Source organism: Dermacentor andersoni, chromosome 1 (assembly GCF_023375885.2).
Source record: "Dermacentor andersoni chromosome 1, qqDerAnde1_hic_scaffold, whole genome shotgun sequence".
NCBI lineage: Eukaryota > Metazoa > Arthropoda > Arachnida > Ixodida > Ixodidae > Dermacentor > Dermacentor andersoni.
In genome coordinates this window covers 236,381,776-236,406,147 of record NC_092814.1, presented here as the reverse complement: position 1 = coordinate 236,406,147, position 24,372 = coordinate 236,381,776, and the positions used below count along the sequence as shown (strand labels likewise).

Genomic DNA, 24,372 nt, shown 5'->3' with positions numbered 1-24,372 from the left:
TGGAAGAACGCTAACATAATCCTAATCCATAAGAAAGGGGACGCCAAAGACTTGAAAAATTATAGACCGATCAGCTTACTGTCCGTTACCTACAAAGTATTTACTAAGGTAATCGCAAATAGAATCAGGAACACCTTAGACTTCTGTCAACCAATGGTCCAGGCAGGATTCCGTAAAGGCTACTCAACAATAGACCATATTCACACTATCAATCAGGTGATAGAGAAATGTGTGGAATATAACCAACCCTTATAAATAGCTTTCATTGATTACGGGAAAGCGTTTGATTCAGTTGAAACCTCAGCATTGATGGAGGCATTACGGAATCAGGGTGTAGACGAGCCGTATGTAAAAATACTGAAATATATCTATAGCGGCTCCACAGCCACCGTAGTCCTCCATAAAAACAGCAACAAAATCCCAGTAAAGAAAAGCGTCAGGCAAGGAGATACGATCTCTCCAATGCTATTCACAGCGTGTTTACCGGATGTGTTCAGAGATCTGGATTGGGAAGAATTGGGGATAAGAGTTAAGGAGAATACCTTAGTAACTTGCGATTCGCCGATGATATTGTCTTGCTTAGTAACTCAGGAGACCAATTGCAAAGCATGCTCACTGACCTGGAGAGGCAAAGCAGAAAGGTGAGTCTGAAAATTAATCTGCAGAAAACTAAAGTAATGTTTAACAGTCTCGGAAGAGAACAGCAGTTTACGATAGGTAGCGAGGCACTGGAAGTGGTAAGGGAATACATCTACTTAGGGCAGGTAGTGACCACGGATCCGGATCATGAGACTGAAATAACCAGAAGAATAAGAATGGGCTGGGGTGCGTTTGGCAGGCATTCTCAAATCATGAACAGCAGGTTGCCACTATCCCTCAAGAGGAAAGTGTATAACAGCTGTGTCTTACCAGTACTCACGTATGGGGCACAAACCTGGAGGCTTACGAAAAGGCTTCTGCTGAAATTGAGGACGACGCAACGAGCTATGGAAAGAAGAATGATGGGTGTAACGTTAAGGGATAAGAAAAGGGCAGATTGGGTGAGGGAACAAACGCGGGTAAATGACATCTTAGTTGAAATCAAGAAAAAGAAATGGGCATGGACCGGACATGTAATGAGGAGGGAAGATAACCGATGATCTTTAAGGGTTACAGACTGGATTCCAAGGGAAGGGAAGCGTAGCAGGGGGCGGCAGAAAGTTAGGTGGGCGGATGAGATTAAGAAGTTTGCAGGGACAACATGGCCACAATTGGTACATGACCGGGGTAATTATAGAAGTGTGGGAGAGGCCTTTGCCCTGCATTGAGTGAAACCAGGATGATGATGATGATGATGATGATGATAACTTTAACTGACCTCCAATTCACAACATATATGGAGAGCGACAAATGCAAGTTACTCGTGCTAAAGTCGCGAACTCTGCCTCTATAACTAAAAGCCCATAACTTCAATATCATAGCGAAAAAATATTTCTTATTAATTCCGTTATCATGGCATTTTCTTCACGTCTCCTTTCCCCATATTAATACCTAGATATATGTATGATCTTTTTCGTTCCATTAATCTGAGTGACGATTTCTGTTATTTGATGAACCAACGAAAATTTAAAACTACCTGTTTGTCCACCTTTTGTGAGTTATATATTAGTGTTCAATATAATATAGCTTAGTATTTTTTATTATGGCTTCGTTACACTTTATTTTCGTCCTTTTTTTTCTTTAACAAGACCAAACTTGTGAGCTCTGTCTATTGTTATCGCGCTTTTAATGCGAGTATGAAGCCTATATCTGCGTGCCTTATTGTACTTAAGTACTGGACCCACTACTAGCGTTTTGCTACGGGTCCAACCAGTTCATGGAAATTCACTCTACATGTTATGTTAAATTCAAGTGAATTGAAAATTAATCCGGAGCCCCCCACCACGGCGTGCCTCATGATCACATCGTGGTTTTGCCGCATAAAATCTTAGAATTTAAGTACATTTTCACCTCGACACCGTTATTGTCATGACGACCAGTTGTATGTAGAGTGGCGATGCGAACAAATCCCAGCGAATATTGTCTATTTCTTTTCTATCATCTCTTTTTTTTTTTATCTATCAACACTGTCTCGTGCACTATGGCGCGAATGGTTGCCGGTAAGTCACTGCCGAGTTCAGCGAGCGCACGTCGTGGATGTTGAGTCGCATTCACAACAGGCCATTACGAAGCCTTCCTGCTGGACGCTTTTATATGCTTGCCTGATCTTTGAGCGCACGCGCTCACAGGTGTATTAATTTCTTGAAGCGCTTTTGTTTACCGGATGACATTTATTTACATAATATGACAGAGGAAAAAAAAGCTGTTGCGAAGGCCGGATCATTAATTTTCTGAGGTCCTGCAAGGCTCCGATGTCAGCTCTCCTTCGACGTTCTATAAGGCGCCGTTTTTCTGTCGTCATGATGACATGATCAAGTTCTTGTTGTGGGCGGGATATAGCTTGACGCATCTGCGGGGAAGAGTGCTCGCAAGAAATCTGACCCCTTAGTGTGTGCATGCACCGTCTGAATGGCGGTTCAGTCAGCACGGGAATCATTTGCTCCAACTTCGTCCTTCAGGCTTTGAACGACATTGCGCATTCTTTTAATAACGTCTCTATAAAGGTCATTTTTATCGCAGTTTGCGTGTGTGAATGATTATTGTTATTCAACCGCTCCTTTCTTTTTTGCCATTTTATGCTTCTCAGAACAATGCAATCAAAATAATTGTTTAAATAGCACCATTAAACTCATATACTACGCAAAGTCGAACAAAGCTTAACTTTATTTGCCCAGAAAAAGCTTTAACGAGACAATTTAAAGAAATCCTAATGCAGGAAAATATATATTTTGTAGGACAGAACCAAAGAATCATCTTAAAGCGCCATATCCAACCACAATACTAAGCAAAACAGCTTTTATGTAACAATGTTAATGTAAGAATATTTATGTAAGGTGGTATGATGTCGTACCCAATTAGTTTTGTTGCTTTCAGTTTTCTTATTTGGCATGGCGTCCTACGTTGTTGTACTTCGCTACGTCATTCGGTGTCTATTGTATTCAGTATGCCAATTCTATATTTCTTGTTATTTTCGTCTCACTTTATTTTTATTTGCTGGATCATTTGCTTTCTGTTTTTACTAGATTAACACTTTTCTATTGTCCCAGGTTCTCTATGCAATATTGCATCTGTACATTTGTACTTGCATTCGAGATTAGGTCCTCTGCAAACTGTTGAGTTGTTTGTGTACTTCTTTCATTACTGATATCATTTTGCATATATCTGGCTGCTGTAGGAACTGTTTACAAGGATGTTGGGACTTCTGTCAGGCTTTCTTGCGTTTAGTGCCAATCTGCTCGTAATTTGACAAGGAACTAACAAAATGAAAGGAAAAATGTTGCAGTTCCGTCCGAAAGGTGAAGCATCGATTGCGATAGCAAATTAGTGGACAGCTATACGAAGTAAGGTTAGTAGATTTATCGACCGTATAAACTTGTAACCATAGGCATACTAACTAAATTAACAAGCATGGTGTCTCGCGTGCACGAGCAAACATGAACACATCTCACCCAATGACCTCGAAAACTCGCTGTCAAAACGCTGGAGCGAAGAAGGGCGGCAGCAGCAGCGAGCGAATTGACCTTCGTGCTGCGTCTCGCATCAATGCGAACGAAGTCGCGGAAACACAGCGCGCGGCGTACTGTGTCCCCGTCGCAGATGGCCTTCAAGTAACGCCTCCCCCCCCCCCCCCCCCACGGAGTCTCGCGCAACGGAAGACGGCGCGCTTCCTCCCCGCTTCCCACCCTTGCGTGGGCGAGATTGCGCCGCGATCGCCGTCTCACCCTCGCAAGCTTTCACTCGCACATACAGCAGTGTTAAGAACGGCCAGCTGCAGTGCAAGTTTGCCAGCCATTTACGCCAGCGGTGGTAACCTCATCTTGGAACGCCGCCGCCAACCTCTAGCCTCGTCACCGTTGCGAGTGAAGGAGTTCGACGAAGCAGGCTTTGTGCGCAACACGACAACGCCGCCCGGTTCTGCTATGAGTGGGGGAGTTGCCGCGGGAACGCCGACAGGGGCTCCTTCCCGCGTTCCGACCAAGACGCAAGACAATGTGCTACCCGGAACGGCTCAGAGCTCTACGAAGCCCCTCTCAAGTCGGCTCCGGACCATTACACCTGTGTGTATGTGCGGCACGTGTATGTGAGTCCTCATCCTCCTCCAACAGCCCTCATCATCCTCCAAGTCGACAGCCCTCATCCTCCTCCAAAAAGGCTGGTCTACGGTGACGTCGAACGGTGACGTCGAACGATGACTGGACGAATGTTTCCGTCCGCTTAGAATCAAGGGGGGACCAAGTGCTTATAAGCAGCGATTGCCGGCTGCTAATGCGTGCTCGTTGTCGTGCTAGAAATGTACTCGTGAGCTGCGTGCTCGTTGTCGTGCTCGAAATGTACTAGTGAGCTGAGTGCTCGTTGTCGGGCTCAAAATGTACTCGTGAGCTGTGTGCTCGTAAGCTGTTTGCTGTGTGTTAGTCTTGCGGGCTCCATATGGGAGTCACGCTAGACTGTCGATGTATGTCTTGTCTAAGATGTAAATAACGTAAATAAATCCTGTTGTTCCTCTCTACGGCCTTCAACTCCTTCAAATGGTGGCAGCGGCGATAATGTCCGACGACTCCTACATCTGGTTGACAGCGGTGGGATCGTCCGACAACTCTGACAGCAGACGGCGCGCGGCAACGATTTTATCGTCCTTGGACTTCATACGGAACCTCACGGCGACCCCGATGCCGACGACAGAAACGCGCCTGGAGTGACGATGTATAATTGCTACCCGAATAAATTGAATAATGAAATTAAATGGAAGAGAAATGTAGAGCGCCTGGGGCGTTTTCCTGCGCACCTTTGCGATGTCGTTTGGAGAGGGACGGCGGTGGGACGAAGGCGAATCGCGCCTCCCCGCCAGGTGTGGCAAGGCTCGAGAGTTTACACGTGCACCGATGGCGTGCATTGCCTCGCTGCGGAGTGGTCGTTGGTCAACGAAGAGTGCCTGTGCCCGTGCACACTTGGTGTTACTGATTACTGGTGTCGAGCTCTTGTTTGCCAATTTGGAATCCTGGGTTTCACGTAAGAGAAAGTTATTTGTGGAGCTAAAACGAGTGTCTTTTTCTTTAAGTATAATGTTTTGACAAATTGATCGAATTCCTTCTAAGTTGGATTTTGTATTTATTAAAAGCATTCTACCTTGGCTTGCTAAATGGCCTTTTCACGCCAAAATTTATCACTTTCGTCGTTGCAAGTGTAGATTTAACTGCTTTTTTTTTTTTTCTTCCTGAAGTACTGTATGCTTTAAGCAAACATTCTTGTATGCTATGAAATGTCTCTGCTATCCAGCAGACTTTTCCTTGATTGGAGCGTTTTTGTTTCAGGTGGAACGAAAGCGTCACATTGGGAACGACATTGTGAATATAATCTTCTTGAACGGAAGCTACGAAGACCACTGCAACTTCAAGCCATCGATGATCAAGTCTCAGTTTACTCGTATCCAAGACAGCGTCACTTTTCTGGTGCTAAGTGTAACAAGAGTGCGCAAACAATAGTAGATATTATTCTTAAGCGTTTAGCCTCTAATAGAAGTTTGACATATGCTTGTTCATATAAAACAATGGAATTGTAGGTGCGCACAATCGCTGTAGCAAACGCGAAGCAACATGATGGCAAGCCTAAACTTGTGCTGCTCTGTTTAGACAGCAGAAGTGCATATATTAAGAAATGAGCCAACTATACTCGCAGGCAACTTTCTGTGGCTAAGAAGGGAAAGCTACGGAGTCAAAGCGCGCACGAGTTAGAGCACTTCCGAAACGAGTCACGCGTTTGAATCTACGTTGGGTTAGGCCGGGGAAGAGAAAACACAAGCACCTTATTAGCAGCCGTTAAATAAGACACAACGCACCACTGAGTGTAAAAGTTTGCTTATTTTGCCGCTCTTCCCTTCCGCGTCTGGGCAAACGCGAAAGTGTCGCACGTGGAAACTGCATCGATTCAGCCTCGGTTACGATCGACCAAAAGCACTGTCAACACTGCCGGACTATACTTGGCGCGGTAACACGTGTGCAGCAGCCACGCGCCCGTAGCTTTCCCTTCATAGCCACAAGAAATTGTACGCGAGTATAGGCGTTTGTCACTTGCGTGAATGGATTATGCTTACACTACTGTATGCGCTAAACTTCTTCAGCTTTGATTCACAAGCAATGCGTCCAAACAGCGGTAATCGAGGAACATTCTTTCAGTTCAATACCTTGGCGCAATTCTTTCAGAAAGACCACTGTGATCCTTTACTCTCCCAACGCAGATATTTTTGCAGTCGTGTCTTACATCCGAGAAGAGGATGCTTACAGGTAAGCTTTCTATCATCATTAAACTCTTTATTTATTTATTTATTTAGTACATACTGCGGACCTTTTGGTCCAATTAGAGGGGCAATAGAATGCATACAAACAAAAGAGAATAATTTAGGAACAAGCAATAAAGTACAAATTTATACACTTTTTAGTCAGACTATGTCTGTAAACTTTCGTTCCAGTCTGATATTGTTCTGTGAAAAAAAGAAAATTTAAATGTGTCAGTTTGAGCATAATAGGGTGTTAGTGTGTCCGGATGATGCTGTCTTGCGTGCCGTGCAGGCGTTATGTAAGTCGATGGTTTCATTTCAAGTCTGTTGTTAAGAAGAAGAGAAAGGAATTCAAGAATTAGCTGCTTTCGGCGTGATTCAAGAGTGGGTATAGAATTTTCTGTCATAATATTAGAGGGAGAGTCCAGTCTTGCGAATTTATGAAATATAAACTTAACTGCCTTTCTTTGTATTTTTTCAAGACGTGCAATATTTGACTTAGTGTAAGGATCTCCCATGATATACATGCATACTCTAACTTTGGTCAAATAAATGAAAAATAACAAAGCAATTTTACATTAGGAGGGGCATTTTTCAATTTGTGTCTTAGGAAACAGAGTTTGCGGAAAGCAGAAGAACAAATATCATTAATGTGTATGTTCCACCACAATGTGGAAGTCAAAGTAACACCTAAGTATTTGTAGTTGTTAGTCTCACGCAGAGCTGAAGAACCAAGCGTACAAGAAAAAGTTAGTGCTTTTCTTTTACGAGTAATACGAAGAAATACGGATTTATCAGCGTTAACAAGCATACTGGATTGATTACACCACTTCAGTGTCATTTAAATTCCTTTCGAGGACAGTCTGATCATTCTGACAAGTTATATCACCGTACACAATATAATCACCGGCAAACAGTTTAATTTGCACACCAGGAGTTACGGTTTTTACGATGTCATTTATATACATTAGAAACAGTAAAGGCCCCAAGACACTACCTTCGGGCACCCCTGATGGCACCCCTTAAGACAATTGAGTGAACACCGCTTATGCTTGCTTTTAAGATATAGATAGATGGCTATCGTCATACATTTATGTACCACATGCCTTCAAAGGGGCCGCACTGCCAGAAACACCTTTCTCCCTTGCCACCTTAGCTTTAGCGGCCCAAAAGACGTTCAATTCGGTAGAGTAGTCCATAGGATGTGAAAGTCGGCTTTGTTCACTCTGACACAACAGGAGAGAGTCGGTCTCATGACAGTACTGCATCGTTCATATCTCCATGCTGTCATAAACGACTTTCGAATGGCCATAAGCGTCATATTTCCGGGTCGGAAGCTTTGCGGGATGTCAGTATGCTTCCAACTGCTTCGCACACATTAATGCGGGCCGGCCCCACTTCCGAACGATAATAGTTCGTTGCGCCGGCTCGCGAGGCAGGTTGCTTCTTATCGGAATGGAAAGGTCAACATTGTTTGCTGAAAAACACTCGTAATTTTCTGTGTGATTTGTAACAAACAACTCTCAGCTTCCGAAAGCATTAAAGGGACTACGCTAGTCCACGTTTATTATACGCAATAATAAACGCAGTTCCGTGGTGAAAAGTACATCTTGTCAATTTCGAGAAGACGAGTGACTGTCAGAAAGTATTTTATATAAGGAAGAATAAGTTCTCGACCATTTAGCTGTACGTCTGGGGCGGTGGGCTGCAGAATCACTGTGAAGGTAAGCAATGAAAAATCGTTTGTTTTCTATTCTAAAGCTTGTCCTAAATGGTCGTTAGCTGCTCACGAAAACATCCATCTTATGCTAGACCACGCACATTAAGCTGTGAAAGAAAAGAGTTTGTCTCTGTTAAATAGAGGAGCAACCAACCAAACCGACGTTTCACGTTGTTACATGATCTCTGCAACATTGGCTCACTGAAATTCGCATCGGTTGTTCTAGGTACTGCTTCATTTAAGAAAAGAATAATTTGCTTCCATTGATTCGCACTAGCAAACGTTATTCAGCAAAAGGCGCAAAAGGCGTTAACACAAGTCGAAAGGTTACTTCGATCGTATTTCTTACGGAGATTTCGTTTCCTACAGCGTTATGCAAGTGGCTTTAGCAGAAAATAAGTGATTACGAAGAGAGGCACAAAGGCGCACCCCTTCAGCGCCACCAGGAGCCGTTCAAAGTATTCGGTTGTCTGATAACATTTAGTCTGATGTGATCACTTCGGTAGAAATTTTTCTTTTCCACTTGAGATTCACTTTGAAAACAAAGGATGCGCATGGGGGGGGGGAGGAATATTTACGTCAGTGTCCACCTAGTGGACTGTCTATTTCGGTCACCGATGATTGGCTGGAGCTGAACCAACGAGAAGAAAACTGGCTGTGGGTGCTTGTTTACTTCTTGCTGGTACACTAACCCAGCCAATCAGCACTTCAGCAGCTGACAAAATGGATGTTTACAGAATACCTAAATACCTAATACCCAATAAGTTCCTGATATACCTAAACATACCCAATATGTCTAAGATACCTAATAAATGGACGTTTACAGAATACCAGAATGGAGAGTCATTACCTCCCGGTAATCGCTCTCCCAATCTGTTGCACTTGTGCTATGGACAGCCGTGGCAGCGATACCCTGCGCTACCGAAAAATGCGATACATTCTAACGCCAGTATGTTTCTTCCTTACAGGTTGTCTCTGTTCTCGGAAGAGTCTGTGCCGCTGTTTGGGCCGTCGCTGCCATGTCCTCCAGTGTTCCACAACCACCAGGAGTTCAGAGAGTTCGTGCTTGTTAAACGTGAGTGAACTTTTCCGCTCAGAAATCGCGGAATACGTGGTGGCCACTTGCGACAGAACGCATATTATGTCAGAACATTTGCATGAGGGCTCTGACCCACGACGAAGATATTTATCCACAGTAATAAGTCACCTCGGTCCAGTGAAACTGCGTGAATCTGACGTTTGACAGTCAGACATTTACTAGTCACGATAACCCCACTGCTGCGACCTACCGAAGTGTTGTAAATGAAAGAAAAAGAAAAGAAACGCCGAAACGACCATATCTCAGTACAGCGAAACGCTTTCATAACGAAGTGCTTGGCACCTTCAAAATTATTCGTTATAGAGGTAACTTCGTTGTCAAGATTGCGCACCGTAAAACTCACAATGGGTCTAAGCACGTTCAACAATATCAAACCTTTATTTGCCATGAATTCAAGAGACCTGCTCAAATAAGCCACTAATGTTTTTGTGTGCACTTAGTCTGACGGAATGTCCGACTGAGCCGACGTTATTGCACCGAGGTTCACGGCATGCTTGGCGGCGAGACCCGGAAGCGATTCAAGGTAAAGCTGGAGATAGTCGAATGTCACTATTGCTTCTCTTGCTGTCAAAATTCTTATACAGGCTCTTGATCACTATTGGATTCGTTGACATTCGCGTCCCTTCCTGCACAGGTGACGTTAAAGACGACGTCGGTCATCAGTTACTATTACATCATCACATCGTCATTAACTGCGATGTATTCGTCAGCCGTCACGCCCACTGCTGCGTTACAAAAAGCAGCGTACCACTTGAGTGATTCCTGGAGCAGCAGGGCTGTAGCACTCGTGGCATCGGTACGCTCGTCAAGTGCCTCGCTAGCGCTGCCGTCAGCACTAGCGCAGCTGCAGCTCAGTGGCACCCGCGGCATGCAGTGCCAGCACCGCTGCGTGGCGTTCCTTGTACAACAAGAAATCATCCGTCGAGGATGACCGAATTCCTTCGTTGTAGAGGCAAATTTGGTGTAGTGGTCTTTGTTGTAGAGGCGTTCACAATACACATAAAGAAACGGGAATTCCGTTGGTCCTTGGTTGTACAGGTTGCTTCGTTGAAGAGGTGTTCGTTGTATAGGCGTTCGACTGTATATGGCGCCTTCCTTTCCCTCTCTCTCTTTTTTTCCTTTTGTGGCAGCTTCCTAGAGTGTAGGGTAGCAAACCAGGTGCACCTTATTTAGCCTCCCTGCCTCTCATTTTCTCTCGCTATTTAAGATGTATTTGTCCGCGTGGAAGTAGCTGATTCGAGACAACGCAACTCGAAGCACGTCCCACCGAAGTAAATTGCAGACAGCTTTTGCGGAGCTATAGGATCCACCTGCTGGTACCAACACCGCTTCATCCTCCCTCCTCTTCCTCGCCGAAGCATGCTCCGCACGTGCGTGGGAACGCGTGCACGCGCGCGCACACTTCTTTTCTAACTCGGTGTTTCTACTGTTCCACAATCCACTCTGCGGGAAAGTTCAAGGGGGTCCGCGCGGACTGCTAGGAACGGGCCGTTGATAGGCCTACACCTTTTTCCAGGCCACTACGTTAATCCAGCCCAAATCAAAAACTACAGGCATGGTTAATATCGAACCACTCTTGAACCATCAGCTGCAAGCCTTGGGCCCTGTAACGTAAAACTATCTCATTTTGATTTTATTCCAGTTCCTCATGTCAAATTTACGTAAGCGCCGACGCAAGCATCAGACGGTGACCCACAGCGTTGGTTCAATATTCCAACCAAACGCTTGTTTAAAGGCTGTCCCTTTTGTTTGCTTTCAAAGCAAATAGCGTATGCCCACCTCCACAACGTTTCTTTTTTATTTCTTGTCTAATTGGCTGGCAAGAGGCGAGGAGCGCGCAGAAGTGGAGAATGTTTCGGTGGGGCCGAGCTATAGACCGTTTTATTGAGGGCACCTCCATTTTGCGATGATAGCGCCGTCTAGTGCCATGCTGGTATGTGGGATCGCGCTGGAAGGTGCACGGCGAGCGTGCTGTCTTCTATTCGTTTCGGAACGGGGCATCTTCCGGGTATTCCGAAATGTTTTCAGTTTTTTTCGCCATATTATTGTATCTTTCGTGCGTAGACGTCACTTTGACGTGGTCAGTTAAAGCGGTTTTGCGAGGTCAACAGACAAACTTCTTGACCAACTCCGAAGGGCTAATGAAAAAAAAAAACTGTAGAATTGGAAATATTTTTTTCTTTCTTCGGCCTAATCATGCATAATCACTGTGTACATGTACGTCATGTAAGATAACGAGTTTTAGTGATTTTCGTGGCGTAGCGTGACGTATAGGTGAAATGGACTTGGCCCAAAAATTTTTGATCAACTGTGGAGGGCTGGCTGCAGCAATGGAATAAAAAAGTTTGGAATAGGTTTACGTTATAATGCCCCTAATGTCAGCCCTAATTTCCTGAACGTAACACCACCTTTTCCACATGTGCCACCTAGCATCGTATAAATTAAATGCAGTTCTGACAGCGTAGAATATACCATGCTATGACTTGTTGTGACGGTGAATGCGTTGCAATATTTTATCGGGTAAAACAAAAATTATTGTGCTGAAGAGACTGCGCGAACAACTTGTGAGCTGGCCCAGGCGCATGAACGGCTATAAGTTTGAGAATCACTGCTTAGGCGAACAAACAAACAAGGATGAAAATATGGTTGTTTAGGTTGCCTATACGAGGGCTCCTTTTAGGATTGCTGGAATCGTTTCTTTCCTTATGAAGGAAACTGCCGTTTCAGGAATCGCGCACATTCGGGTGCGCGGGAAGTCAAAAGAACTCACTGTTTGCTTAGGCGCGCGGGGCTGTGTGCGGCCAGCGAGCGAAGACATCGCCGAGGCAGCATCAGACATAGCGATGCTTTTCCAATCAGGCTCGGGCTGTGTGCGCGGTTCTGAGAGGTCATCAGCCTGCTGGCTGTTCAAGCTCGCTTGCCTGCGCCGCGTATGTGTACACACGCATCCACCTCACGTGCCCGTCGCGCGAGCCGCGCGTTTCGCGCATACCGCGAGACCACGGGTCACTTGGTCTGCTGCCCAGGATCACAATTTAAACAGCAGCGCCTGAATTTTTGAACAGCCCGGCTGCCGCCGCTGCCAGCGGTCGTGCTTTTGATGTGTCCCAACAGAGCTGTACTGCTAGCAAGTGCAAACAACGAACATGGTGGCTCGTGCTCTCGTGGGAGAGGTTTTCGGCGCTCTCGGGGGGCACAGAACTTTGGAGGCGAGCAGGTAAAAACAGGAAAGACGGATGAGATGCGCAAAAGAAAAGGACGATGGGCCAAGTAGTATGAAAATCACCTGCTGTGGTTGGATGTCACATTCAGTCGTGCACAGGCTTCTCGTGTAGGCTTCTTCGATGTTCTGACAGAATAGCGCTGCGCTGCCTGTTTGCACTCGTACATCGCTTGTTCTCTTTCTTATCCTGGAGCGGAAAAAAAGTTCAAATGTATATAGTGCGGAGAATAGTGGCACTTTCCATGCTGGTTTCCAGGAAGCCTCTGCCGTTCGTGACACCACTATTGTCTATTCGGAAGCTGAGAGGTACCATTTACAATAGGTATCGCCAGAAATTTTCGTTATACACCTGGAAGTTGTGAGGCGTCGTCGAGGGTGCGTTCCGCCGACACTATTTTTAGAGAGAAGTTAGTAATGGCGGAGATAGGAGCAAGCGAAACATCGATGGAGCGAGAAGGCGGGCTAACCCCCCCCTCCCCCCACATGCAGAAGTTAAAAAAAAATTAAATTATGGGGTGTTACGTGCCAAAACCACTTTCCGATTATGAGGCACGCCGTAGTGAAGGACTCCGGAAATTTCGACCGCCTGGGGTTCTTTAACGTGCACCTAAATCTAAGTACACGGGTGTTTTCGCATTTCGCCCCCATCGAAATGCGGCCGCCGCGGCCGGGATTCGATCCCGCGACCTTGTGCTCAGCAGCCCAACACCATAGCCACTGAGCAGGGGCGTAGCCAGGGGGGGGGGCTTATGGGGCTTCAGCCCCCCCCCCCCCCCCCCCCCGAAATATTTTCGTGCTGTCCATGCACCGCCTACCAAAGCAACCCCCGGCGCCGGAAATCATTCTGGATTTTGTCTAGAGCGTCTTTTTCACGCTCGAAAAGCCATTTAACCTCGAAAATTGCGAACTCGGGCTGAATTTCGCGGCAACGCCCATGCACCGGGAGTCACATAACGCAAGTAGCCCCATCCGAGCACAAATTTTCAAGGACGTTTTGACGGCGAACGGGCTCGCCGCGGCATCTCGCGGAATCTACACTCTATCATGGAATTTACAGAGCGCGTGGATATCAATCCCGAAACTTTATGGGTATAAAGTTCTCAGAAACGTTTTATGTGTAAGGTGCATTGACATTTCGAAACGTGCGCTTTAGATTTTCAATTGCGGAACATTGTAAGTTTAAAGCTCCCATAAATATTTGACGCCAAAGGTGCATTGACTTTTCCAAAGTCGTACATCGGGCCATACAACGAGACAAGCCAAATTAACACACTATCAGACAAGTTGACAAAGCCCGCAGCGAGGCCTGATGAGACGAAGCGTTGTGGTGGTTCATTCGTGCCGTCATGTCACATAAAAAAATATCAACATTTTTTTTTCACTTGCGCCAAAGCATCCAGTGAAGACACTAAAGCCAGCAAAGGTAACTACGTTCTTATTTATTGTTTCTACTTTTGCTTTTAATCGCGAGGACACGTTGAGCCTCTTCAATTTTTTTGTTCTCGCTCCCCTACCCGCGCGCTGCCAGAGCCAGCCAGAGCGCATGCGTTTTTCTCGTGTTGCCCCGTCCATCAAGCAGCGCACTTCGGTGCGCGTTCGGTTTTCTCTGGCCGAGGGCATGCATCGGATGGAGTGGATGGAATGGGGCCAGGATCTAGGATCTAGGATCTAGGATCGTCTTGGACGATGAAGTGAAAGTCAGTTGCAGAGGTTTTGAAGGAGCAACCCAAGGAGCTTTATGAAACGAGAATTGCGCGACTCGTTAGTCAATGGGACAAATGTCTAAATGCTCATGGGGACTACTTTTAATTATAGTACCCAGTTTGTCATATATTCGCATTGGCTCACTTTCATTTGACTCGCCCTCGTATATTCTGCAGAACTCTTGCTTTTTATACGTGCTCTGTTGCGACTATAATTTCGGTGCAATTACGATACACGTCCGGTGACAGCTGCTGCTGCGTAATACGCTGGAACAAATGACAGCGTCATTGAGATTTTTCACTGGCCGTTGCATATGTACAAGAATGTAAACAAGGTTCTTGTATGACAAAGTGTCGTTAATATATTTGTTCTCAACTTGTTCATTTCATGGCCTTTACATTTTTCATATCAGCGGAATGCACTGGTTTGCTGGCTTCGAACTGATGTAGTTCTAAAGTTCGTGTGATATTTTCTTTCCTTATTAAATAGACAAAACACATGAAAGCATTGACATCAGTTATGTGGGGCACAATTTTTGGCGCATACGAATATATTCTTTTATGAAAAAAATACATATTTTACTTGTATTGACAGTGCTTAGCGTTCAAGAATTCGTTTGCAGCATCTTTGGCAATGGCAATGCAGTTATTATTCATGTATCTGATCCCTAGGCAAATTGTTTGAGAGCAAGCTTTAGCTCAGGCCCTACTCCGACGCGGCCTATTCAGATACATGTAAAACGCAGAAACGCTTTTCTGTGATAACTCCTGAATCGCTTTTAACGAAATTTGTTGCATTTGAGAGACTAAGTTAAATTCTAGTGTCTGTTGGAAGCGGAATCTCAATTTAGGGCCTGAACTTTCTTTAAAACATATTGAAAAATTTGAAAGTTCGAAAAACATAGAAGCACGAAGTTTACAAATTAACAGCTCTGCATCAAGAACAGATATCGCGGTTCTGTAAACGGCATCCATTACACCATTCAAATCGGTCGAATTCGATATGTCAATTTGTATCTTACGTGGATTAGTAATGTTATGTACAAGGGTTCTGCAAAAGCCGTACTTCCATAATACTTAATTTTTTGAGACTCATGTGTAACATACCAATATTGTCCGCTGTAGATGTACTATTATGTGCGATTCACAGAATTGTGATATCAATTTTCATTGCTGATTTACGGAGTTCTAAACTTAATTGTCTCGTTTTCTTAAAATTTTCGATTTTTGCCATTTTCAATAAAATATTGACGACCTAAATCGAAAATTCGAAACAAACGTTCACTAGAATTTAAGTTTTTCTTTTAAATCCAACAAACCTCGTCAAATTTGGTGCAATGGCTGCCGAGAAAAACGAATTCTCCTTCTACATGTATTTAGACAGGAGCATCCAAGCTAATGTTTCCTCTTAAGTAGGAGGCCGAGCTGCAACGTGAGCCCCCCCCCCCCCGAACAAAATTTCTGCCTACGCCACTGCCACTGAGCAACCACGGCAGGTCACATGCAGAAGGACATTGCCTGGATCAGCGTCCGCAAACAGCCTCCTTCTTTTTTCTCCTCCTTTTATTTGTGTGTGCTAGATTTCGTTAATCAATATTTCTTCCCTCTTTCTTTAATCGCTCATCATACATTACTCTACTCTCTCTCTCTTTGTCATCAGTACATATTACCCTACAGCACAGGTGTTTATAGGGGCTACTATTCACGGAGACCATTCTACAGCGTGGACGCCACGTCTAATCTAAGACTAGAACGAACTAATTATAACTCATACCTAAAATCAGTAGAGGTCTATTGAAAGGCGAAGAAGAAGGCGAAGAAGAAGAAGTCCTCTTGGCCAATCCCCCAGCGTGGGTATGAGCCATAACATGAGGCCATCATCATCATCATCATCAGAAGAAGTCCCTCCGATCGGCCGCTGCTTCTTCGGTGAGATAGTGTTTTGTTTTCTGTTTTCTTCAAGCATCAGTGCTGTGTTGAGACTTCGCTGTTGTCCGGAGAGAACGGACATCCTGTGGGATACCTGTGTGCTGCAGATCGCGCACAGTATCGCGTGGTTTTGCTGCGCTCCGCAGCGCATCTACGCCTGCCACGGCGGTGGGCAGCAAAGAACACTGGCACGAGCCATATGTCCGACAGCGCGTTCCTAGGCGCATGAGTGCCGCAGAATCGGCGCCGCACTCGGAAGTGCGACAACACGCGCCTAATGTCATCAAGCCGGCGACGCTAGTTTTTAACGCTGCCCTACCTTCCAGCGCACCTTCAGTGAATATGGCTGAGACAAGCGAAAGTGAAGCCAAGAAACCACGGGTTGACGACGACAAGACATCTACCTATGAGCTAAGTGAAGATGAAGACATAGACTGCGATGAAACGCTGTTCTCCTTGGTAACTTATAAAAAGAAGCGGCCTGAGGGAATTCCAGTTTTTCGACCCTCACAGGAAGGACGCAACTTCTGGCAAGTGAATACAAACCGCGCTGCGTCGGAAATTGTCTCCGCGGCAAAGGAAAAAGTACAGTCATTCCGCGTGAATAGAGATGGAAGTTTTTCTGTCAACGTTACTTCAGTCTCATCTGCAAGACATCTACTGTCGATGAGCGAAGTGACTGGTTTGGGAGTCAAACCATTCATTCCGGCATCTTATACCAAGACTGTCGGCAAGATACGCCATGTGCCAGTTGAGTATACAGAAGAACAACTGGTTGACTTCCTGAAGGAGTTTGGCGTGACATCTGCCCGTCGTCAGGCACGCTACAATCGCCAAGAAGACGGAGCGGTAGAATCACGCCCTCTGAGAACTGTCATTCTCCATTTCAGAGAAGACAAACCAATGCCGCAACGAGTGCATTTAGGTTTCACGAGTCATCCCGTAGAAGAATATGGCGGCCCTGCTCTGAGATGCTACAACTGCCAGAGATTTAGACATTTATCGAAGAACTGCCACAGTCCACGTCGCTCCAAGATATGCTCAGAAGACCACGACCATTCAGAGTGCAAGTCTGTGTGTCAGCCAAAGTGTGCCAGCTGTGGCGGAAACCATACAGCTTCCTTCTCCGGGTGTCCTCAGAGCACAGCTGCCTCAAGGTTGCGCAGACATGAGTTGAAATACGGAAGGCTGCCTCGTCGCAATGCGCCCCCACCCAACCTTGATGCTGTAAGATGCGCGCCTCCAACTGCCAACAAAGAAAAAGAACAAGTGGTCAACATGAACTATTCTGCAGCTCTAAAGCACTCAGGTCGACAACGCTCTGACAGCGAGCGACACGATCCACCTCCAGAGAACACTACTCATCTTGCCCAGGCTTCGAGTGAACTTCGCCGACCTTCTAAACAACGCCCTCTGCCATTGACACAGCAACCTCACCTAACATCTGAGCGACTACCTCAACATTCGCATCAACCACACCAGTCATCCCAGCGACCATCTCAGTCAGCTCTTCAGCGACCTGCTTCGAGCACACATGGAGCTTCAGCGTCGTTTGGTGATTACGCGTCTTTACCCGTGGCACAGATGATCCTGCCCATGCTATTCACAGCTCTGCGTGCGATTCTCAGTGCCATTTCGCACGCAAACAACCTTCCACAGGTAAAAGCACTGCTTTCTATGGAATCGTTGGTGCTTACACAACCACCAACAGCTCCACTGCATGCTTACAATGAATAATCGCTATAACAATGTTTTCATATTTCAGTGGACTGCTAATAGCCTTCGAAATAAGTCAGCTGATTTCCGCAAACTACTAGCTCAACATAACTTTCCTGTTTTATGTATACAGGAGGCAGGCGTACGAGATGACTTTCGTCTTTCGAACTATGTTATATATAAATCATCGCGCATTGCTGGAAGTAGCAGAGCGATGTTATGCGTGAGAAAAGACCTGCCGTCCTATTTAATACAGTCGAGCGATTTAAATATACCGGAGTTCGTAGCATGCAAGATATCTTTTAGAAATACAAGCGTCACAGTGATCAGTCTTTATCTACAATGTTCTAGCAAAATATCAGTAAGGAGCTTGGTGAAGGTGTTTGGTATCGCAAACCCACATGTGCTGGTTTGTGGGGACTTCAACGCGCATAACGTCATCTGGGGCAGTGAATATAATGATTCCCATGGAAGCATTATAGAGACTGCCGCAGAAAGAAGTAATCTGGTCGTGTTGAATGACAGCTCTCCAACGTTCTTGCGGGGTTTTCGTTACTCAAGCTGTATAGATGTCACGCTCTGCTCACAAGACCTTCTTGATGGCGTTGAATGGTCAACAGACAGAAACGCACGGTAGTGATCATTTTCCGATCCTGGTAAAACATCGCCTCATACGGAGTGAGGGGACCCGACGCTACTCAAAATATACTCATTGGCAAAGTTTTCGGCACCATTTAAGTAACTCATTGGGCGAAAACCCGAACTTTCAAAGTTTTGCAAATATATTGTGTGAGTCTTACAAGATCTGCACAAAGTAAGTCATTGTTTCGAATGAATACGCTGCAGTCGACGGGGAATATAAATGCCCAACGGCAATTCGAAGACGCGCAGATCGGGCTTACCGCCGCAGTGGAAAGCTAGATGACTACAAGATGGCACAGAAAGTTCAGTCAAATTCGCGCAGACGCTTACAAAAATTAGGTACGAGAAGATGGCGAGAATATTGCGCGTCGTTGTCTCCGTTTACTCCAGTTCCCAGAATATGGTCCGTTGTCCGATCTTTTAGTGGTCCAGTTACCCAGAGCCATCCCTTCCGAGCCCTTGTCGTAGCTCGAAGCACTCCGGAAACATTTGTTGCTGACGAATTCTGTCAACCTATATCCAGACCAGGAATTGCGTATACTTGCCTACAATTCGCAAGTTCGACAACACTAGAAGAACATACGGTTCATGCGTGCTTTATGTCACAACATCCTCAACCTGACTGTGAGTTTAGTTTAAATGAATTGAAAAGTGCTCTTTCGTCATGCCGTACAAAGAAAACCGCAGGCCCAGATGGCGTTACGTATGTGATGCTAAAGAACCTAGGTCCAGTAGGATGACTCTTTTGGAGATATTTAATGTTATCTGGATAAGAGAGACCCTTCCGGATTCATGGAAATTAGCTCGGGTAATTCCAGTGCTAAAACCAGGAAAGACCCCACTTTGTCTTGACTCCTACCGACCCGTCAGTCTCGCAAGCTGTTTTTCCAAATTAATGGAGAAGATGATAGACAGTCGACTGCAATGGTGGTGTGAACTCACAAATGTGTTCTCCGACCACATGACCGGATTTCGACAAAATCGGGGTACAATGGATGCAGTATTAGACATTGCCACATGCGTCGAACATGAACGAATTTGCGGAAATGTGACAGTAGCAGTATTCTTAGACATTCAAAGAGCATTCGACACTGTTAGTCATATACACGTCCTTGCTGGTATGTTAGAGCTTGACCTACACGGTGGAACGCTGCGCTGGGTATCAAATTTCTTGAAAGATAGAAAAATATTTATGGAAACAATTGAAGGAGAAAGTAATTATCACAGCATCACGCAGGGCGTTCCGCAGGGCAGTGTTTTCAATCGTTTTTATTCAACTGTGTCATGGCAGCCTTGCCACAAAAACTCCCGTCTGGTCTACAGTATTCTCTGTACGCAGATGACATCTGCATATGGGCCTCTGGATATCATATACAAGACATTCAAACAACGCTGCAAGAGGGTCTTGATAGTATCGACACCTTTTTAAAAGGAAGAGGCATGAGTCTTTCATACGCAAAGACAGCCGTACTTCCTTTCACAAGACGACAGCTGAATAATTTCCAACTTACGCTTAATGGGCAAAGTTTGATGTTTGTGAAAGAGCATAAATTTCTTGGAGTTATTCTTGACCGCCAACTTACATGGGCTTCACACATCCGCGCAATTGAAAAACAGACCAATGCAGTAATAAACGTACTTCGGCGACTCGCAGGCACAACGTGGGGGGATCAGTCTCTTCGCTACTACAAGTTCATAACGCACTCATAAAACAAAAATTGCTTACTCGGCACCTATTCTCCATGGTTTATCGCAAACTTCTGAGGAACGTCTTCAACGTTTACTAGCAAGGGGGCTGCGAGTGTGTCTTGGGGTTCCGCAGGCTACCTCGAGTTCTTTAGTAATTGCTGAAGATCGTCACCCCCCATTTCCAGTCATACGAACGGTTGAAACATGCCGACATATTTATCGCATCTTAACCCAACACGAGGAGCATCCATTAAACCTTGCGCTCACCGAAAGAAACAAAAGCAAAATTCACGATGTTGTTCGAGAACATAAAGCATTATTACCAAGATTTGAATTATGCAAAGTCGATGTTAGTTACCCTCCCTGGATGTTAACATGCCCTAAAATAGAATTACCGGTTGACGGGATTATATCAAAGAGAGACATGTTCATAGTAGCCGCACAGCAACTGGCACTCTTCCAAATTTACTCAATATATCCCCAGTACATCCACGTTTATACTGATGGTCCGTGTCATAAAAATTCCTCGACTTCAGCATTCGTCATTCCACATTTAGCGCTAGAGCAAACATTTAAATTATCCCGGGAGACATCTTCCACCATGGCAGAACTATTTTCAATCCTGTGTGGTTTGCGCTTCATAACATCAGAAAAACATTCGCAAAAATGGGTTATCTTTAGCGATTCGCAAGCCGCTCTCACATTACTACAGAGCGATAAGAAAAATTCTTTGAACACTTCGCTATTGTATGAGACGCTCAAAGAACTTACTAAAGCAAGCGCAATGAACCACGTAATTGCATTTCAGTGGATACCTGGGCACTGCAATATTCCTGGTAATACTGCAGCGGACGCAGCTGCGAATCGAACGCAGAATAACGCAGAGACAACCAATCTTCCCCTATTGCGTAGTGAAGTCCGTCTGATCCTGAGACAGATTTCTTATCGCCTCAGCAAAACTACCTGGTTTGACCAGCAAACTAAAAACTCGGAGTTATACTCTATAGACCCATATATAAACTTATCAATGCCGGAAACTCTAAGAGACAACAGAAAATTTGAAACATTGGTACACCGACTGCGTCTTGGTACTGCATTTACAAAACACTTCTTGTACAGGATAAAACGTGTCTCTAGTCCGCAGTGTTCTTGCGACCATCCAGACGAAGATGTGCATCATCTTCTTCTCGACTGCACGAAATGCGATACACAAAGAACGGTACTGCAAGCTAATTTGTTTATATTAGACAGAAGACCATTCACTCTTAAAAAGATACTTGGCCCATGGCCAACTGCGGGCCTTCAAGAAAGAGCACTTCTTGCTCTGAAAAAGTTTTTAGGGGACACCAACATTTTGGGAAAATATTAGGTATCCGATGATTCGAATGCGCTAAATGAGTTACATAAATGTTGTTCGTGGTTCATAATTGGTGTATGTGGTGATCGCAACTTTTACGCAATATGTATAATTCTGTTCTGTACTTGCAGTGTATTTCATGTGTTGTGTGTTTTGGCTGTCCAAAACATCTGACTTTATATATGCGTACGTGGACTCAACTAATGCACAGAACTTTGCGACTCATGTACTGTTGGACTGTATATTTTTTATTGATCCGGTGTTCTACTGAGTGTTATATTTTGTGTCGCTATTCTTCCTTTTTACGCAAATTTGTTTCGTTTGCCAAGTGACAAGGAGCAGCCGGTGCCACCATAAAGACGCCAATCTCTCCTAACATTCACTTCAATAAAAAAAATAAAAAAAGGCGACAGCAGCTCCACAATGGCCTCCGTCTCATATATTTTTTTAACATGCGTGCAAGGACCGAGCTCGCCTGTCCAACCTTGTACTTGCAATGTTGCCGAACAACATGCGCAAAGAATTGGTACTTTTAGTCCCTATTTATAATGCCCTCATTTGTTACTGCGGGATTCAAAATAAAAACGCCCTGGATAAAAGTTCCGAAACAACAACGCTGGTCTTTCCAGACAAGATCTGTATGCGTTTAAGTTATCTAGAACCCTTGCACGGGCATCTACACACCAGAGCATTATCGTATTTCGCTCAATAGCTGCTATTTCAGTCGTGAATAAAGCCGGCATGCACTTCTCCACTGCAACGCCTACACAATAGGCGACTTTATTCTTCTCTGTAATGCAGCGAAACATCGCTGTAAACACATGCCTAACGATAAATGTTTGCATCGTTATTTTGCTATGACTGAGCAAGCACGTCAACAAGGTTCACGTGCCGCGCAAAACGCGCCGTCTTTCCTGTAACTCTCCGTACTTGGATTTATGTCGCCCTATTTTGGAAACGCCGTTTGTCACCGAAGTTTCAAGGCATTCGGCGCGCTTGCCGGGGATATTAAAATCTGCTCAAGCTTGAAGGCGCAACGTGCCCGCAGGGGCTGCCGCCTCGCTATGGGCTCGTGTGTCGCGCAGCCACGCATCTCCGTAGCCTTCGCTGCGTGCGGCGCGCACGCAGTTCCTGCGCAACGACGTGACAGAATTACGGGATCGCGCGATTCGAGCCTCGTGTCGGAGGTGTCTACACCGAAGCCATCCTCGCTAGCAGCGGTCGCTCGCAGCGACGTGACCAGGCGCCGCTCTCCCGCGCGCACTGTTTGTGCCGCTCGCGCGGCGGCGTCAGCACGCGACTGCCCGACCGTGTTCACTCGTGCGGCGCGCTTTTCGTTTACTGTGTCACCGCCATGCTTTTCTCTGTTCATTTTCTTCTTTTTTTCCACCCTTCGCTTCGTTGTGCCATTTTTATTTTCGTATTTCGTTCGTATGCCACTGTTGCTTTTCGCAGACATGACAAATTGCAAAGAGCCCCGGCCCATTTTGCTTTTGAATGTCGCTGAACGTCAACTCCTCCCGCTCTGCGCAGCTTCAACTTTTTCCCGAGCACAATTTGTTTTTGTTTCGTCCTCTTGTTTTTCTTTCTTTATGAAAGGTTCCTAGACGCCCGAAAATGGGGGCTTTAGTTGACTAAGGCTTGGTTGCCGTCGTGATGTGCCGGCATACAAGTAAAGAAGAAGGTGCGGGTCCCGAGATTTCGCCGACAGCGGAGAATCGCGCCTGCGGTTTGCGTGTCTCTCTCAGTTCTTCGCATTTCCCCTTCCCGAAAATTGACTTGACTGCGTGGGGTCGCGCCATGCACAGGATTGCTCGCTTCGTTCGGGGTGACAACTCACTCCATAAGCGGAAGCCGCGTGACTGACACTTGTAGCGCGAAAGTCGAGTGCAAAGTTGGTGACACTGAAAATCGAGCTCTGGAACCTACAAATTCTTTACGCCTCTGTAAATGGCTATGTACCGAAACATGAGACTCGAGAAGCACTCTTCCACGCTCTTATCACCTCACCAGTTTATTCAACATATCCTTCATAGTGAGTTACTAATTTAATAATAATTAATTATGCTTGTATGTAGTTCATGTCACAGCGGATTTCACAAGCCTAAATTACGTTTTGCCTTTGGAAACTCGAGTTCTTAGTTAAGCGAAAACCTTAAGTGGCTCGTTACAATGGATCATACCCGAAAAAAGCGGCGTCTAGTCCAGTGATGCAAAAAAAAAAAAACAGGGATGCAAAAATATCATAATTAGGAATGGCTCATACCCCCGTAAGAAAGCAAAGATGCAATGGCTGACTAGGAATTGAGAAACGAAAGAAAAAAAGAAAGAAGGAAGGAAGGAAAGAAAGAAATAACGAGAGAAGGAACGAAAGATCAAATTAAAGAAGCACAAAGACAGACAGAAAGACGGAAAGAAAGAGGGAACAAAAGGGAAAGAAGGAAAGAACCTTCAGGTAGTGCATTAGGTGCTCCCATGCGTCGTTGAGGAGGTCGGCCTACAGCGCCATATGTTTACTTCACACTGCGGCTGGTTATGTCTAGCAAGAAGTCTGACACTTCCGATCGCGTAATTGATGCATTACCAAGTGTGCAGCAGGCTTTCGCCTTCACGCATTACAGGCGCCCTATAACGTAAAACTATTCCAATATGTTTCTATTCCAATCTCCTGACGTCAAATTTGCGTAACCACCGACGCAAGCACCGGGCGGTCACCCGCAGGGTTGTCTGAACACACCAATAAGACGCTCTCCTCGTTAACATCGAATAACATCGCCTACACTGAGCGGCTTGTCGTATCTAATTGGCTGACAAGAGGCGAGGAGAACGCTCAAGTGGAGAGGGATTCACTGGGGCAGAGCCAGTGCATTGAAAATCGATAATTG

General features: G+C 45.4%; 1 protein-coding gene across 3 annotated transcripts in view; it reads left to right on the top strand.

Annotated features, from left to right (window-relative positions):
• LOC126547913 (GTPase-activating Rap/Ran-GAP domain-like protein 3) overlaps nucleotides 1-24,372 on the top strand; it is a 587,729-nt gene that overhangs the window by 520,794 nt on the left and 42,563 nt on the right. For all 3 annotated transcript variants that reach the window (XM_050195966.3, XM_050195964.3, XM_050195965.3), the window contains 3 exons: nucleotides 5,448-5,559; nucleotides 6,371-6,416; nucleotides 9,098-9,204. In XM_050195966.3, coding sequence (XP_050051923.1) covers nucleotides 5,448-5,559; nucleotides 6,371-6,416; nucleotides 9,098-9,204 — 265 coding nt within the window. The remainder of the gene's footprint in view (nucleotides 1-5,447; nucleotides 5,560-6,370; nucleotides 6,417-9,097; nucleotides 9,205-24,372) is intronic.